The following is a 19,493-nucleotide window of genomic DNA, read 5'->3' as shown; positions in this document are numbered from 1 at the left end:
CCAGCGCATGGCTCACATCTGTAATCCTAGCACTTTGAGAGGCCGAGGTGGGTGGATCTTTTGAGGTCAGGAGTTCGAGACCAGCCTGGCCAACATGGTGAAATCCCATCTGTACAAAAAATACAAAAATTAGCCAGGTATGGTAGCAAGCGCCTGTAATCCCAGCTACTTGGAAGGCTGAGGCAGAAGAATCTCTTGAACATGGGAGGCAGAGGTTGCAGTGAGCCAAGATCACGCCATTGCACTCCAGCCTGGGTGACGGAGTGAGACTCCCCCCAAAAAAAAAAAAAAATTATCATAAATGTCGACTGAGAAGCTACAAGATAGTCTGTTTGCCTCCTTGAAAGTTTAAGGCATGATCTGGAGATTTTTGAGGTGAACATGGATGGAGAATCAGCCTAGGCTGTTCTATAGAGAAGGAAAAAAGTGTGAGACAAAAAAAAAAAAAAAAAAAAAAAAGCAGGTAGGAGAGTCAGAGAGGTGTGCCCTCATTTTCTATTCAGTCTGTCTCTATGGCCTGACTTCCTTCTTTTCTGTGAGTGCCAAGAAACTCCCGTGTCTCCTGATAATAAACAATTCTTTTTGCTTGACTTACTCCTGATATTTTACATCAAAATCATAATATAATTAATTATTTGAAAATGCAAGTTAGTAATGTTTTCAAGATGTTAAAAGTTTATAAGACTTAAGCTTAGTAATTCTACTTCTAAGAATCTATCTTAAAGGGGTACATTCCAGATAATCCTATAGATATATTATATAGTAGAAGACTGTAATGGAAACATTTATTTCCTGGCTTTACCTCATTTTAACAGAACAGGTGTTTAATTTTTAAAAATGATTATGGAAGAAATTCTACGATTGCAATTTAAAACTTTTTAGATATCATGGTAAATAACTGGGAAAATTTTATATTGTTTGCTAGGCAGGTTTTATGGTACTTCATAAAGTATCTTCAGTATACTTCATAAAGTATATTTTTCACATACTTTACCAACATATTCCAATGACTCTATATAACAATAGTAAAATTATTAAGGGACATTTTCAAATTACATTTTCTATAAATATCATTTAGCTTAATTTTTAACATACATGTTACCCAATAAACACACTTTTATTTAATTTTCTTAACAGAAACTCCAAATAGACATACTGAAAATCACCTTTTTGTATATGTGAAGTCTGAAAATGATCAGAATTCTGCAAGGGTATAATAATGCTTTTGATTACTTGAAACTTTCTCTCATTAGAAAAGACTAATAGAGCTTCAAAGATATAGAATTCAGAATGAAAAAATATGTCATTTTTAGAATAAATATTTTCATTCCATATCTAATGATTTAGGCAAGCTTTTACATATTTTCCTTCAAAATATCAGCTGCTTACTGACAAAGTGTTCAAGTTTTTGAAAATGTCTTATCAATATTAACATGAAATTTGATACAAAGCAACCAATTCCAAATTATCTTAAAACATTCCGTAGTACAAAACTAGTGTCTACTCACATCAATAATATCTATTCCTGTTCGCTTACTTCTATTTGCTATATTACCTTAATATACAATACATAAATAGTATTTTATTTACTCATTACATACTCATAAATCATGATCATTGTAAAGTTTTGATGCTGTTATTTATCTTTGAAATAGTTGGCTGTAGCATATTATTTTTTTCATTCTCATATAAAGTCAATATATTTTGTGTGAGAAGTTTGCATCTAGTTAGCAACTACCATGGTTATCTCAGGCTTTGTGGCACAGAGTCTAGCTTAGTGAGAATGGCAAGGTACATAACTCACATAGATGTTGTGAGATTTGCATGACATAACTGTATAAATACCTAGAATACTGTCAGCATCTAGTAACAGCTTACTAAATATTGGGTTCTTGATGAGTGAATTGAAATCGAGGTAAAGATAACAATTACCCATATCTTAGTTGTATTTAACTTTGGTGCAGTAGTGGTTGCGGTTCTTGCCATTAATGCAATCACTTTTGCACCAACCTATCATTACTACATTTTATCCAATTTTTTTCCATTTTTCACTTATAATATAGTAAAACTTATATTGGTTGTCATCGTTTTTAAAAGCTGTGCATTTTTGAGTATGAATCATTAATTGACAACATATTTTCTCATGTTTAGTATTACATGCTTCTCTCAACATAATCTTAAATATTGTTTCTTAAAATTATGTATAATACTATGCACTTCTCTTGTTTCATGTTTTATCGCAGATTTAATGAGAAGTTGTTTAAAAAAATCTCATATTTATACATTTGCAATTGTGTTAGTAGCAAAAAGATACCTACTATTTTTCAATTGATTGTGGCATTATTTTTTTGAGGGACGTGTTTTCAAAATTGTTGATTCCTCTCTAAAAGGTCTGAACTACTGAAGTTGTCAAATAAGGTTTCAGATTTCTCCCTTCCCCTCCATCTATACCCCAGAATCAGCTTCCTTCTCTGCCATGGATTATGTTTGGGGTGAAAAAGGAAGACGGTTCAGATTGATAAAGCAATACTCCTGGGAAAAGACTATTAACATGTATAAAGGGATTTCCTTGCAATATAAATACTAGCGCGCACCCTCCTGGTGCCTCAGAGCCTTCCTGATGTATATATGCAGGTAGTGAGAATTGAATCGGCCCTTTGAGACAGTAATATAATAAAACTCTGATTTGGGGAGCAGCGGTTCTCCTTATTTTTCTACTCTCTTGTGGGAATGAGTTGCCAAGCTTTTACTTCGGCTGATACCTTTATACCTCTGAATTCTGACGCCTCTGCAACTCTGCCTCTGATAATGCATCACAGTGCTGCCGAGTGTCTACCAGTCTCCAACCATGCCACCAATGTGATGTCTACAGGTACTGACTCCTATGACAGTTTACATATGACCAGGCCTAAATATTTCAGAATGAATGCTTTGAATCTTGATAGTTAATAATCTCTTTGCATCTTTCATTTTACCCCTCCAATTTAATTTGTCTTAAGTGAAGTAAGCATTAAGCATATCTAAAAAGCCAACATGCCAAATAATTTTTTTAAAGAAATATTAGTAAGTGTAGTAATTTAAAATCACTGTTGGCTTTGTTGTAAGGAAGAAAATCTGTTTTCTACATAAGAAAAGAATGAACTTGGACATTTTAAATCTAAAAACCTTTTTAATGGAAATATTTATAGAATAAGGAGCAAATGAAATGAATATTATAAAATAACATAATATTTAAAAGGTGCTACTTCTTTATCTTAAAGGTTTATTCGGTTGTTAAATTACATTTACTACTATCTAAAAACAGCTATAAACCTTATATTAAACACAACAGAACAATCTGAATATCAACAACAATGGATTTCATAGAATAAAATAGAGTTTTAATTAACATATTTTAGCATAAGATACAGAAATTATAGCAAGAAATAACATGGCATTTAAAGCCCATTAACTAAGGTAAATTTTCTCAAAATTGCATTCTGAAGAGACTTACTTCACTTCTAAGTTTTAACATTTATCTCACATAACTTTTTAGAACAAAAATTAAACTTAAGAATTCACAGGCTCAACACAATCAGCCAAATACATATGTTTTGCCAGTGTGTTCATTCTTTATGCAGTAACAAAGTGTTTTAGAGTTGATTTACAAATGGACAAAGACTTGAATTGGGTAAATTTCTTCCATTGAATAGCAATATAATATTCACTTTCCACTTGTTTTAAATGCAATTTTTCTCATATTTAGGAATGAAATTATATACATTTAGAAATCAAAGTTTGAGTTGATACATTATTCTGATTTGAAGGATTTAAGCTCTATCTTTTATTATTATTAAGCATTTTCTAAATACATGCGTAAGTTTGGCACCAATCTTCTGGTGGATTTTAAAGAATCTAGAGATCAGATATTTAGACTTTGGTAAAATCATTTAATGTAGAGATTTTTCAATATTACCTTTTAAATTAAATTTCAGGAATCCTCCAAAGATTTCTGTAATTTAATTTAAAGGGTAATACAGGAAGTATCCTCCAACATAATTTTTGGAAGACACAATAGTTTTTATCAAAAATATATGCTATAAATAAATCTAAGCAATTACCACATAGCTAATCACATATTTTAAATAGTAGGTCATCCTATAGATTGAGAATAATGAGAATAATACACTATTTCTGTGTTTGAAGATAATTTGGCCAGCATGAAAATACAATTCAGAATCGAGGTAATAATCTAGTAAAATCTAATTTTATGCTCAAAATGCCATTTATTTACTTTAAAATAAGTAACAATTTATTTAGTAAATTAGCCTATCCTGTATTTAACTTCCTAAAATCTGAAAAGCAAAAATTTTTTAAGCCTTAAAATTAAAAAAGAATTATAATTAATAAAAGTGACCTACAAATGTTTTAAATGATAATAGCATTGATTTATAATTTTTTAATGAAATTTGAATCATATACATCTAATTGTCTAAGGAACTATTATAGAAACACTGACTTTAATGGGAACACTTGAGTATTAAATGTGTTTAATGATAATTTGCTTAATTTTGGAATGCACAGTAATGCATTATATGTAATCATTATATTGCAAAATGACTTTAGTTCTTTTGACCTATTAATTATAAAATAAAAATGTATACAGATTTTTAAAAATTAAAGATTTTTCTCCATTTTAAAATAATTTATTTTACTTTATGAAGAAAGGCATGTCTTTAATCACTAGTTTGTATATTGGTATTCTCAAAGGATTCTAACCATACTTTATAATATCTCATTTATTCAAGAAAATTAATTTATGAAAATTAACCAATATATTCAGAATATGAAGGAAAAAATTGAGAAAATAAAATATATAAGGAAATATTGGTTTTATTGTCAATATTTTGTGCTCCCTATCAACTTGATGATTTGTGTTTAAAACTTGATAAAAGTCTAATAATTCCAATTTACTTCCAAAATACACATTGATTTCCTGAAGCATATAACCATTTATGAACGGTTATGTTTATGTACGGCTTTATGGCTTTATGGATATTAAGTCACTCAATGAATGAACTCATTTTTTGACCAGCTTTATCATTAGAATGGTTGTATCAATTGTGTATATGCAGACAACTAACAACCTCATGGTTTCAACATCAAAATAAATAGATCATATATTGTTACAGGTTTTTAATAGCACTCTGAATGCAGTGAGATTTTTATGATTGTATCTCATAAAAGGCTACTTGCTCTGCCATTTCCACTTTGATGAAACAAATTTGTTAGACAAATAAGCAAAAATACGCTGTTCAAGAGTGAATTTCTGTATTCATTCATACAGACTGCTTTATAATACCATGCAACACAAGAATTTTAAAGGACTATTCTTCTAGTCGGCAAGTTGCAATGTCTGCATTGAACAGAACCAACAAGCATTCTGCAACTCCCAAAGGGCCAAGTTCTAAATTGGTCAGTCACCCTTTCACGGGGCACTCGTAGCCATAGCACAGAGCACAGGATAATTAATGAAGTCCGTTTTGATGATTTATTATCTCGTTACATGAGACAAACTTTGATCCCCCCTAGTTTTAACCTACTCGTCAGAGAACTTACCCAAAATGAGAAAAACATATTGGCATGTAACTTTAAGAACCACATAAATGTGCATTTTTGAAATAAAACGAATGTGTCTTGAATCCTTATACATTTTCTTACCAGTCCCATCTATTTTGTCTTTGATCCAAACTCCTAAATGTTTGTGCACACATTTCTCGGTGACAACGTTGGGAAACACAGCAACAGGACTTCATTATTCTGTTCCTTCCTGTCATTATGGAAACCAGCCATCAACCTATGGAGTGATGGCAGGTAAGAAAAGTTGTCTTTTACAAGTTATTGAATTTGGGGACACTTAGATGGATTTTCTGGGCCTGAAAGAATTGTGATCAGAGTGTGACATGAAATTTGATTTCTTAACTTTGAAAATTACTGTTAAAAATCACCACTTCTTGTTTCCTGCTCTGTGACACCCACAGAGACCATAGGGGTTATACCTAATTTCCCTACTTACATATCTCTGAACTGCTGTGCTTCTTGAGTTTGCTTTGTATGGTTTTTATTGAAATTCACTATTGTCAAACTGTTAGTTGTAACATGATGCTATTGGTAGGCTTACCTTCACTAAAAATATAGTAGCTACTAGACACATGTGGCTATTTAAATTTAAATGTAAACTAGGTAAAATAAAACAAGATTTCAAATTCAGTTTCTCAGTTGCACTTGCTACATTTCAAGTGCTCTATAACCACATGTGGCTAGCGACTCCCATATCAGACAGCACAGGTTTACAGAACACCCCCCCTCATCATTATATTTCTTCTGGACCTTTGGTCCATAAACATAAATAAGACATTGATTGAAGCTAAGAGTGATTGGTAGGGGCTTTAGTGATAGCTGTTTCAGGCTTTAGCAGCCCTTTCTGAATTGCTTCTGAGTGAGTCTTAAGTGAGATTGAAATCATTGAAGTTACTTACTTTTCTCCTATAGGTAAGTGAAGTATGACTGTATCAATTATGGCTACCTGTTTATTGATCCTTCTATAAAGGCATTGAAGCACAGTTTTTGAGGAATGGGTAGATCTGGCTTATGAGATCTATTCATCAAAAATTCTTGTTTAATTTCATGGCATGGCCACATAAGATTTTAATTGTTTTTAAAAAGTACACAGTTTTATTATGCGCAGGATTTTCATTTGTTGGTTTATTTTTAAGATAGCTTTAGGAGATATACCTAACGCTAAATGACGAGTTAATGGGTGCAGCGCACCAGCATGGCACATGTATACATATGTAACTAACCTGCACATTGTACACATGTACCCTAAAACTTAAAGTATAATAATAATAAAATAAAATAAAATAAATTCTTTGATATTTTATCTTTATTACTACAGCAGGAAAATAATTCTTATTGATGACAAACAAACTGTGTGAGTAAATGTGTGTGTGCGTGTGCATGGTGTGTGTGTATGTGTGTGATACTGAGAGAGAAACTGTGGATAAAGGAATCACTTATTAGGGAAATCTTTTCTAACTGACTTGTGTTTTGTTATGATCCAGATAAGCAGTAAAAAAAAAAAAAAAAACCCAAACAAATATTGATTTATTCCTACAATTTTCAAGTAAAATGGAGCAAATAGTTTAATTTTAATTAAATTGTTTAACCTTTGATATCTCAAAATTTGTCCATGTAAGACTAAATAGAACATTAAAACTTTAAAATAATAATCCAGAAAAATATGAGCTTCTCCTACATTCTATCAAGCAACATTCTGAATAAACCAGTATCCTAACATTTACGGTTAAATGAAGACTGGTGTTCTTAACAATGACCTGTAAATCCTGATGTATTTTTTTAAAAATTAAGAATTAAAGCCATATTTTTTCTTCCTCTCTGAAAATTGATTATTTATGATCAACGTGCTTAATTAGTATTCATGGTTAATGAGAATAGCCCTCCTCAATGATGAACTACTGTCATTATAAAATAGTAAAATAAATGTGTTTAGCTACTGGATGTGCGGGTGGATTGCTTTCTGTGGCCTTTACAACATTTTGATTATGAGACAGGAAATGACAAACACATGCCACTGTTTCCTGGAGGAAAGACCTTACAGTCCATTTACAGGAACTCCCAGGAACCAAGGTACATTGTTAGTTTCTCTCTTAACCCAGCACAGAGGCAGTCCCTGCCAGTTGATTGAGGTTGGCACCAAGATTAAAACCAGTCACAGAGCAGGGGCCAATAATCTCTGGCCCAAATACCTTCAGATAATTTTTGCTACCAACTCCCACCCTGCCAAATCAGAGAGGGCCACCACTGGCCTCGGGAGTTTGCAGCTGGCCTCAGAATTCTAACACCCTTACTGCTTCCAGGACTGGAGCCAATATGCCAATGTTCACATTGAGAGTGTTGGCAGCTCATGTCTTTCTGATACAAGTTTCCTCCAGCATGAACTCAGCAAACCCTCTTCCACGAACCTCTTCCTCATTTCAATTAAAATGTAAAGACCCCTGGAAGAGCCTTTCAAAATGATTCAAAACCCTGGCTTAGTGACATCAAGAGCAGAAGACTTACACCAAGGTTTGGAGCTATCACTGTGGTCTTAAGATTAAATATATTCTGTGACTGAAAGAAAAACTCACCATCACAAGCTCAAAGATATTTGAATATTTTTGAGAGGGATTGTTAAATCCCTCTCAAAAATTTTGTTAAAATGTGATATGCTTTAAATGTCAGAATGTCTATAGTGGGACATAATTCAGTATTAGCATTTGCTTCATGAGAGATTAGATCTTAGAGAATCTGAACTCTCCTGACTTTATCCCCAGTAAAGCTGCATGAATTGAGTTACAAAATACAGCACTTCAGAAATAAGAGAGAAAAGGTAAATAAGAGACAAATGTATAAAGTACACAATAGAAACCTGATTATGTCATTTGAATTTTCTGAGAAGTCTTAAGGCATTAATCAAATCAGCCACTTGCACACAATCCACAGAAGTGTCTTAACAACAACAACGACACGGTGTCACATACTCTATATAAAAGTGAAGCTACAGAAAGAACTATATTTCTAAAATATGCGAAATTACTTTATTTTCATATGGTTATTTCATTACTCATACTCTGATGCTTACATTTAGTTTGAGCATTTCATTAAATTAATAACTCACAGGAAAAGAAGAGCTATAACTAATATTTTGTCAGGTTGGTAGGTAGAATTTTAATGATCAGATGAATCCACTGTACCTAATAGTCCAGGTGCAGGCAAAATAAAGAGAATGACTAATTGGGAGTAATGAATTATCCATGCCATTAACTAATTACTAACATTGTTCAAGTGATTAACACCTCTGAGTTCCAATCTCTTCATATCTAAGTTGTGGTGGGTACTACAACTCTACTGGGGTTGAGTAGTAGCAAATTTGTGTCAGCTCAAAATGATTTCTCTTTTGACCTTCTCTTCAGGTACTCTTGCAACTAAATTCCTTCTGTCCTTTCACTCCTGAGAACTTAGAAAATTCAAATCAACACCTTACAGTACAAATAATAGAAAACCGAGAATTACAGATGCTGTTCAAAGTCTCTCCTAGATAAACACAAAACAAAACAAAGTATCAAAAAAAAAGGTCTCAAAACTCTGACTCTTTGGTTTCTGAGATTGTTTCTGTTCTCCAGTATCTGAAGCAGAGTACAATTCAGGAAACAAGCTCAATGGGGGTTCACCCTTTCTGCTGTCCTGTGGAAACAGCAAATCAACCTCACTGTAATAAATGTTAAACCCACCATCTTTACATGATGTAGTGGCCAAACCAAGAAGTAGTGTGAAAGTCCTTGCTTTAAAAGTTAATTTCAAGGGGAAAACAAAACAAAACAAACAAACTTGTTTAAGTCCCAAACTCTTGGGACTTAAACAAGATGATGAGCATCCAATTCTTTTTGATGAGAAGTGGATATTAAAAGAAAAGATTGTTATGGCTGAAAATATTCTTGCTGCCTGGGCTAATACAGAAGAAAACGGAAATCAGCCTGGCAACTGACAGGGAGAAATAGTCTATTTTGGAACCCATCTTTTCATTTTTTGAAATTTGAAATTTTTTTTTCTTAATTTACTTCTTTTGTTTAGTTCTTTGTTTTATCTGGCCTTAAATTGTTCTGGTTGTAACAACTCTAAGGAAACAAGTAATTCTGAAGATCTTTTGCTTCCGCATCGTGAAAGGTCTTTTGGTAGCAGTAACATGATGTATTTTCACTTCCAGACTAGGGGTTGGCAACCCCTTTCTGTAAAGAACCAGACAGTAAATATCTCAACCTTTCTAGTTTTTGTTGCAACTATTCAACCTGTCATTGTAGTAGGAAAGCAGTCACAGGCTGTGTGTAAAGAAATAGGCATTTCAAATTAAACTTAATTTACAAACACAGGCAATAGGCCCCAGTTGTACACGGATAGGATTTACCAATGCACAAAAGTGAAAAGATCACAGTGGAAGTTTATAATTTCCTTTGAATTTTTATGCCTAAGCAACAGAGGGGAATATATGGAAATATTCAGATACATGTTCCTGTGCATGTTACAAGCACAGCAGGGTGGCATATTTTACTATGTCCCTCTGCTTCCCCTGTTTGTTTTTTTAAGGCATCAAGCCAGTAACGTGAGATGATGTTGTCAGCTAACCACATGCTGCAAAGATCAATTTGCCCCATGCTATGGTACATTGAGTCAGCGCCTAGTAAGGCAGCCCTATCTCTGACCCCCATTGCCTGCTTTAAAAGATTTACCTCTGTTCTTCTCTCTCCTCTGTCACACAGAAATGCATACATAGCAATTTAGAAAGGCTCTGGTGAATTAATCTTCAATGTGAAAATGTATTTGGAACTACAGTGTGCAAACACTTCTGAGCTATGTGTGTGTGTGCTGTCCAGGCCTCAAGATAATTTTTCTTTATCCATGTTTCAGAAAATGTTGATGAGACCTCTGTCGCACATGACTCACAACATCTTTTGTCTTATTCCTACTTTTTGCAGTAATCTGGGTTTTAAAAAGATTTGAAAAACATATTGCTATACATATCATCCCAATCACTCTCCACACTCCCCCAAATGCAGGCTCAGATGCTAGAAACGGAGATTCGTTTGGCTGTTCTTTTAAATTGTTGTGATGAAATTCTGTGTGAAGTTAGTTCCAGGAAATCTGTGACCTTGCAGATAATTGAAGATACTTTCATATAATGAAAAATGAAAGTAAGCCAGGTGCAGTGGCTCACAACTGTAATCCCAGCACTTTAGGAGGCCGAGGCAGGCAGATCACCTGAGGTCAGGAGTCCGAGAATAGCCTGGCCAATGTGGTGAAACCCTGTCTCTAAATAAAAAATTATAAATAAAAAATAAATTAAAAAATATAAAAATTAGCCGGGTGTGGTGGCAGGCGCCTGTAGTCCCAGCTACTAGGGAGGCTGAGGCGGGAGAATTGCTTGAAGCCAGGAGTCATAGGTTTCAGTGAGCAGAGATGGCGCCACTGCACTCCAGCCTAGGGAACAAGAGCGAGACGCTGTCTCAAAAAAAAAAAAAAAAAAAAAAGGAAAGGGAAAAAAATAAAAAAATGTATCACACATCACATTTTCCTTCTTGTTCTGGATGCCAAACCTTGGAGCATGGTATTTTCTGTGTACTTTTCATGGATTCCATTCAAATTTGTTTTCTGCGTGTCCACTTTCCCAGAGTACTTATAATATATAAACTACCTTTCAATTTTTGTGGCTGGGTTCTGTGGCTTATACCTATAATTCTAGCACTATAGGAAGCTGTGGCTGGAGGATTGCTTGAAGCCAGGAGTTTTGAGACCAGCCTGGGCAACATAGTGAGATCTCGTCTGTGCAAAAAATTTAAAAAAGTAGATGAGCATGGCGGTGCATGCCTGTAGATTCTACTTAGGATGCTGAGGTGGGAGGATGGCTTGAGGCCAGAAATTTGAGATTGCAGTGAGCTAAGATTTTACCACTGCACTCCAGTCTAGGAGACAGAGTGAGACCCCATCTCTAAAAATAAAGAATAAATAAGCAAACAAACAAATAATTTTACGGAAACAGAGATGACACACTTTATATATATTTTATTGTAATATTTTTGTGGAACAGTGTTTCTTTAATATAGCCAAAGGTGTTTAAATGCAGAGAAAACCTTTTAAAGAGAAGTTATTTAGTTTACCTGAGTATAGACTGCCTGGAGAATGAACCAGGCAATGATTTTGATGTGGCTTACTGCAATGCTTATTAGACTTTAGTTCTGGTTTAAACTGCAAAGTTAATTCGTTGGGCACTGGAGGCAAGTTATTTACTTTCTTTCTACTTTAATTTCCTCCATTGTAAATTATGGGGAAAAATATATATCTTTCCTGACTCATTTTTTGTATAAGGATAAAGATGATGACGAATGTGAAATTAACACGACACAAAGTGTTGCATAGATTTGTAGCAGTACATGATTATGATCAGCATGAGAAATTCAAAATAATAATAATAATTGATAACAAATTTAGACCTTTTAGTATGCGTAAGTAAAAAACACACAAATTTTTTATATAAAATAAACATAATTTGACATAGGTTAAATGAGTTATCTAAAGTGTCTTAAAATATGTTAAATGTACAAAATCTAACAGTAGCCTGGCTTTTCTTTGTACTCTTTCTCAGGGTATTTTATCGTTAAATGTATTAAGTGATACCTGATGGACCTAAATAATCAAAGAAGTGAAGGTTTTATAAATATATGTGAGAATCAATTCTGAAAGCATAAGCACAAAACAAGTCCAGATAAATATGAGATTAAATAAATGCTAACATAAATGTCATCAGTTTTCTTTTACATCTATTAGTCCTTCTTTTAATTTAGCAGAAAATTAAAATTAATAAAAAGCTAAAAATAAACCCCACGGCAATAAACGTTTTCAAGAAAAGCTATATAATAAAAGAAAAGTTGGTAAAATTGCTTTTAAAAATGTTCTCTGGTCTGATCAAGATGCCACACAATAAAGCATAAAATGGATGGTTAACTGACTTTTACAAAAGTAAACCTGGATAATTTTGGTTTGTAAAAGTAGCAGGAATTTTTTAAAGACAAAAATAATTTCTTTCACATCTTTTTCCCAGCTTTAGAGCAGATACATTTATGTTATGCTAATTTGTTTAATCTCTCATTTGTATGTTTACTTTGTTTTAGAAAAAATAATGTACCCTATTAGATATAATTACATATTTATAATTACACATTTATAATTATATATTTATAATTACATATTTTTATATAAATAATACATTAAATTAAATTTATATAAATTTAATACATTAAATTAAATTTATATAAAATATAAATTGTATATAAATAATACATTAAATTAAATAAATAACTACATATTTATAATTACATATTTTTATATAAAAAATATAAACCAACAATTTGCTGAGTTACAGTATTCTTTGCTCATTATATATTGATATATTAATGTAAGATTTATGTATTCTGGAAAATATATTATTACTCATGTCTTTGATTTGAGAATGTATGTGTGGAGAAATTATAGGTAGCATGAACTCTTGATGCATTTTTTTCCAGTAAGTTTCTAAGAATAATTATTGCATGTATTCCATAGTAATTTATTTTAAAATATTTATATTTATAAGAAAATGATTAATTACTCAATATTTTTATATAAAAATGTCTTGCTTATACAATCATCCTTCTATGTGGCACATTGGTTCCAGGACCCCCAAGGATACCAAAATCTTTGGATGCTCAAGTTCCTGGTATAAAATGGTGTAGTATTTGCATATAACCTAGGCACATCTTCTACCTTAAATCATCTCCAGATTACTTATAATATCTAAATCAATGTAAATGCTACGTAAATAATTGTTATACTGTATTGGGTTTTTTATTTGTATCATTTTTATTCTTGTGTTGTTATTTTTTACTTTATTTTTTAAGTGTATTTAATTCACGGTTGCATCAATCCATGAATGCAGAACCCATGGATATGGAAGGCATACTAGACATGTCATTTAATATAAATTGAAGTAGAATCTTTGTCGATAAAAATTGTAATGTATTGATAAAGAAAACAGGAAACAAAATGTGTTGGAATTTGGCTTATATACCGTCCTCTCACCTATACTTCCCAACTGAGATAGACTCTTCCAATGAAAAAGGAAATCTGGAAGCAATTGTGTAATAATTTCAGACCTTTTTACATTTTTTGTGATTTAACATATCCACTCAGTAGAGTCAATGCTTTACCATTTATCGGTAATCACTTATCATATATAAATTTGCAAACTTTCTTGCTTCTTATATTTGCTTTTCCTTAAATAATAATCAAGAAATTATTCTATTATATTGTATATTTTTCAAGAAATCTTGTTAGTGACTTTTTAATAGAACTTTTAAGGTTACCTTTTGTTAATATTTAATCACTCCTCAAGCCTATTTAGCCATATTAATACACTTTATATTCTCATCATTCTCTTTCTGCCTACCTTCATTTAATTAAAAAAGATGTGATTATTTCTTAATAAAATCAAGTTTTTACTGATTAAATAGTGGGGCGTTTTTATATTGTGAAATCAATTTCCCAATCACAAGAAAACTTCTCAGCATAGCACTTAGCCGAAGCATTTAGTGCCATGATCACAACAAACATCACCCATTATTTATTCAATGAATTAAGAAAACAGAGTTCAATGCATAGACTCTGGTTAGAGTTCAACCTCAGATTCCCAGGAATAGGTGTCATTTAAGAGAAAAACATGATAGAATATGTACACTTCTGAGAGAAGTTGTTTGTTTCTATTTTAGTTATTCGCAGTCCCCTGCTTCTTTCCTTTAACCCTATCTTTGGTTTTGCTGCTCTGGAGAAGGTAGAAGACAAATAATCTCAATTCTACTAAACTACTTTGACTCCTTCTTCGGAAGACTGAATGTAAGGTAACCTTGTAAGTACTGAGACAGGCTAGAGCAGAATAATGGGCTAAGTCAGGCAAAACCCTTTCTTATATAGAAATAAGGAGAATGACAAATGGTCTTTTTCATTTTATTTCTTTGTTTACTCACAGGTAGTTTAACCCCTTGTCTTTATAAATTTCCTGACCACACCTTGAGTCATGGATTTCCTCCTATACACCAGCCTCTCCTGGCAGAGGACCCCACAGCTGCTGATTTCAAGCAGGAACTCAGGCGGAAAAGTAAATTGGTGGAAGAGCCAATAGACATGGATTCTCCAGAAATCAGAGAACTTGAAAAGTTTGCCAATGAATTTAAAGTGAGAAGAATTAAGTTAGGTATGTGCTTGTTAAAGGCAACAGGAAAAAGAACTTGGTTTGCAAATCTTTATTGCTGTTAAATCTCTTATATATTGCTAAAAAGTACAAGATGATTCTCATTCTTCATCTCTACTGTGGACGTAGTTAGTCGTTATGGAAATCCTCCAAAAACATTTGTTTCCTTATAATTTCTTAAGAGCCTAAATACATAATTTTTAAATTAATAATACTCTTTCAAACCTTACCTCAACATTAGTTTTGAAGTGCCCATTTTTATTTATATTTTATTTGAACTTTTGAATAGGCCACACATTTATATGATTCAAAAGTACAAAAGAGTATAAGTGACATGTATCCCTTCTGCTTGCTTTTTCTGTATATCATTGTTGTTAGTTCCTTGTGTATCTTTCCAATGATATCTCATGGATATATAAGTAAATATATATGGAAATATATGTATTGTGCCAAACATATGTATTATTTGAAGTTTTCAGTAGTAATTTTTCTAGAGCTCCTTTTCCTTTGTGGGGCTGTCAAGTTCCACTTTATGAATATACTGCAATTTATTTGACCAGTCCTCTACTGATGAAATTTAGGTGGTTTCTGATCTTTGGCTGATAAAAACAATACCACGATGATTAACCCTATAAATGTTATTTTGCACTCATATAAATATATGCGCAGGAAAAATGTTAGAAGCACAATTGCTTGATCAAAAGTATGTGTACTGGTAAATTTGATAGATGTTGTCAAACTAGTCTCTAGAGAAGTTGTACCAAATTTTACTACTACCATGAGAATCTTTTTCACCATCCTCAGGCTATATAAACTCCAAAACAGCATGAGTTTTTAAAATCTATTTCTTTTTATTTTCTCCTTAATGATATCTCCAGCATCTAGAAGAGTATAACTAGAACACAAAATAAATAAATGGTGGTTGAAAGAAAAAATATGCTGTTAATCTTTTAGATCTTTGCAAATCAGACAGGTCAAAGTGACATCTCACTGTTATTTCATTTAAAATTTCTTTTATTATGATTGTAAAGTATATTATTTAATATGCTTGACAATCATTCATATTTCTTTTTCTGTGAACTATCTGTTCAGAGCCTTTGCTCATTTTCTACTGAAGTGTTTTTAAAATAAACAACTATAACAATTGACTTTGGTTAAATTGCATAAAATTGTGTATATTTTTTAATGGATTGAAATAATAGTTCAAACCTCTGCACTTGCAGAATGAACCATAGATAATGTAATAAGAATATTTATTGATGGGCATCATATGCAACCATTTTATACATATAGGTATGTAGCCTTAGGTCCTGAAATAATATGTAGCTATTACATGTGATAAGCACAGTAGTAGGAATCTTTGTGAAATTCATTTTCAGTTTTCTATTTATATTACTGTGAATGTTTCAAATTATATGTTATTTCAGCTGTACTCTAAAAATGTTTGCGACAAACAATAAGGATCATTAGTCTGAAGACAGAGGCATTATCAAAAACTATAAAATGGGCTCAGAGGTATACATGAAATGTGTAATCATAGCCTCTTAATAAATATGGTTTTAGGGAAAGTGGCATAATTCTTAGTTTTATTTAGTACCCTTCAACAATATCATTGAATCTTTTAGAGTTGAAATAAAAATTTTATGATATATAACCGTATATTTTATGCATTATAGTTAATATATTAAAATTTTTTGAGCATATATTATTTGATACCTAACAATAATGATAAAAAAAGCCATAATTTTCAAGTGCCTTATAAAGTGTTTAGGACACACCTAAACACTGGTTAAATATTATGAATGGCAGATGTTTCTATCTGAATTCTTTCAGTGACTAGATAAAAGTAATTTATTAACTAGAAGAAATATGTTTTGAAGTATTGGACAAGTACTTCAAAGTATAATGAATCTTACTAAATAATTCTGATTTGCCAAGAGTATATAGTTAAAAAACAGTGTGTAATAGTTGACAAAGATACACAGATTTGTGTGACAATGAACCAAAATTAACATTTCCTGGAAAGTTGGAGCTGATGGTCTTTATTGTCCCTTCACAGGATACACCCAGACAAATGTTGGGGAGGCCCTGGCAGCTGTGCATGGCTCTGAATTCAGTCAAACAACAATCTGCCGATTTGAAAATCTGCAGCTCAGCTTTAAAAATGCATGCAAACTGAAAGCAATATTATCCAAATGGCTGGAGGAAGCTGAGCAAGTAGGAGGTACTAAATTGTGTCTCTGAAGGCTGTGCTGTGTTTTAACCTAAAAATAATGGCTTCAATAGGTAGGATTAATGCTAAAGCAGGAGGTTTGAGGGGTTTTTTTCCGCCTTTTCTCTTTGAGATGAAAAATAAACATTTTGTTATATCACACTAAAACAAACAACAAAAAAGGAAGGGCAATATAAGTGTGGAAATAAATTTATTGAGGATAGAATAACCTATATAAGGAAAGCTTGTTGGCATCAGCATGAAGGGGTAAAATACTTATTTTTTTACACATCCATTTTTTTCCTCTCTTTTATACTAGAGAAATTATATATGAATCACATTTGTATCCTAATATTAGTGTACACAAAACATTTGCACACACCAGTCTTCCAAGTAAATAATATAAGCAATTGCTAGATATGCAACTTAATGAGATAAAATTATCTACTCATACAAATGTCAGGGCTTGATAGAGTGAGGTTTGAGAGTATTTACAGCAAGCATTCCAACAAAAGTAAAGTGAGGATATTATTTGTAGAAAGTGTCTTTGCAAGGTTAATATTTATTTCTGCATTGAGATTTTTCTCTAAGGTCTGTAATAGAAAAAGACTGCAAAAATTTAAGACAAAAATGTCTAGCATTTTTATTTTGCATTGTTTTATGAAGAAAATTTGAAATCCAAATCAGATCGTTTTTTATAAAAAGTCTACTTTGTGTTTGTAATTATCTCTCTTTTCCACATTATAGCTTTGTACAATGAAAAAGTGGGAGCAAATGAAAGGAAAAGAAAACGAAGAACAACTATAAGGTATTCTTTATATTAAAAGTTACTAGAGGACAAAACTGGTATTTTATAAATGGAATGAGCATTTGAGTGTAATGCAGGTGTAACATAACATATAAATGTAAGGTGAATTCGGAGGCCAAGGCGGGCCTGAGGTCAGGAGCTCGAGACCAGTCTAGCCAACATGCTGAAACTCTGTTTCTACTAAAAATACAAAATTTAGCCGGGCATGGTGGTGGGTGCCTATAATCCCAGCTACTCAGGAGACTGAGGCAGGAGAATGGCTTGAACCCGGGAGGCGGAGGTTGCAGTGATCCGAGCTTGCGCCACTGCACTCCAGCTTGGGCGACAGAGCGAGACACCGTCTCAAAATAAATAAATAAATAAATAAACAAACAAATAAATAAATAAATAAAAATAATAATAATGTAATAACTTAATTTTGAGAAATGGAGAGCTAATAATTTTCAACATTTGATGGAAAATTATGTATTGTTTGATTCAAGAACACTTTTGCTCCAAAATTTTGAATACAAACAGAAAGAAAACAGTCATTTCTAAGAGACTGGCCATATCTTCTCCTCTTTTAGCTATAACTTATTGCTCTGACAATGTAGTATCCATGGTGTCTATAGTATTTAAAAATGTGACAGTAGTAATCAGTGTTTCGGTCTCTTAAAGTTCAACATGACCTCTTGCATTTCAACCCAGAAAGATTGTTCATTGATCTTTTTGTAGTTTCTGTGAGACATGCTTAGGAAATACTAAAAGAAAGTTTTGTTTTGGTTGGTCAGTTGTTTACTAGAGATTTCCTTTATCGTAAACAGCCCTAAATGATTTTGGGGAGATATTTAGAAATGTCTAGGAAAATGTTCGTTTTCTTCTCAAGAACTCAGTGCCCTCTGGTGGCACAAAGTGGGAAAAACATAGAAAGCCTGGGTCCCCTACTTAATGCTTTCCGTGACTCTCGTGTAACTCTACCTTTCATAAGACAAAACATCTACATATTTAACACATTATACATTTGTCCTTGTTAAAGTGTCCTGCAAGTGTGTTCAGAGTTTTTAAGTTTCCTTTTCATGTTAATATTGAGGAAATTCAACCTACCTTAATTTTGATCTGCCAAAAACTTCACTAAAAACAACATAATTTCACCCCCTATGTCCACCCCACCCCAGTATTGCTGCTAAAGATGCTCTGGAGAGACACTTTGGAGAACAGAATAAACCTTCTTCTCAAGAGATCATGAGGATGGCTGAAGAACTGAATCTGGAGAAAGAAGTAGTAAGAGTTTGGTTTTGCAACCGGAGGCAGAGAGAAAAACGGGTGAAAACAAGTCTGAATCAGAGTTTATTTTCTATTTCTAAGGAACATCTTGAGTGCAGATAAGATTTTTCTATTGTATAATAGCCTTTTTTTCCCCTGTTTCATTCCTTTCTCTTCCTCAACAAAAACAGAAATTACTTGGTTGAATTAAAATCATTTTATATCAATAGCTTTTACAGAAGCTTTACTTTTCCACTTTTTTTTTTAAAAAAAGAAACCAACAATTTAAATTATATTGATGTTATTTACTTAAAATAATTATTCTCAGAAGCCACATTATCCATTTTAAGCCAAATATA

The 19,493-nt window shown here is 32.5% G+C and overlaps 1 protein-coding gene across 2 annotated transcripts; it reads left to right on the top strand.

The window, feature by feature from the left end:
- The first annotated feature begins 2,598 nt into the window (after window positions 1-2,598).
- POU1F1 (POU class 1 homeobox 1) lies at window positions 2,599-19,397 on the top strand. 2 transcript variants are annotated; one of them, XM_003318202.6, is made up of 6 exons: window positions 2,599-2,872; window positions 5,704-5,853; window positions 14,651-14,875; window positions 16,932-17,096; window positions 17,832-17,892; window positions 19,047-19,397. In XM_003318202.6, exons 1-6 carry the CDS (start codon window positions 2,731-2,733, stop codon window positions 19,255-19,257), a joined length of 954 nt encoding a protein of 317 aa, XP_003318250.2. In that variant the 5' UTR covers window positions 2,599-2,730; the 3' UTR covers window positions 19,258-19,397. The 2 variants fall into 2 exon arrangements, with proteins under 2 accessions (XP_003318250.2, XP_526244.3); XM_526244.8 differs by having other exon boundaries at window positions 2,600-2,872; window positions 5,782-5,853.
- The last annotated feature ends 96 nt before the right edge of the window (window positions 19,398-19,493 follow it).

This window comes from Pan troglodytes, chromosome 2 (assembly GCF_028858775.2).
Source record: "Pan troglodytes isolate AG18354 chromosome 2, NHGRI_mPanTro3-v2.0_pri, whole genome shotgun sequence".
NCBI lineage: Eukaryota > Metazoa > Chordata > Mammalia > Primates > Hominidae > Pan > Pan troglodytes.
The sequence above is the reverse complement of the archived record's forward strand: the minus strand, read 5'-3'. Positions and strand labels throughout refer to the sequence as shown.

Excerpts from the sequence above, each read along its gene's own strand:
- POU1F1 (XM_003318202.6), top strand. The coding sequence starts at position 2,731 with ATGAGTTGCCAAGCTTTTACTTCGGCTGATACCTTTATACCTCTGAAT. Across the intron at positions 17,097-17,831 it reads GGAAGCTGAGCAAGTAGGAG|CTTTGTACAATGAAAAAGTG; the intron begins GTACTAAATTGT and ends TCCACATTATAG. Across the intron at positions 17,893-19,046 it reads AAACGAAGAACAACTATAAG|TATTGCTGCTAAAGATGCTC; the intron begins GTATTCTTTATA and ends ACCCCACCCCAG.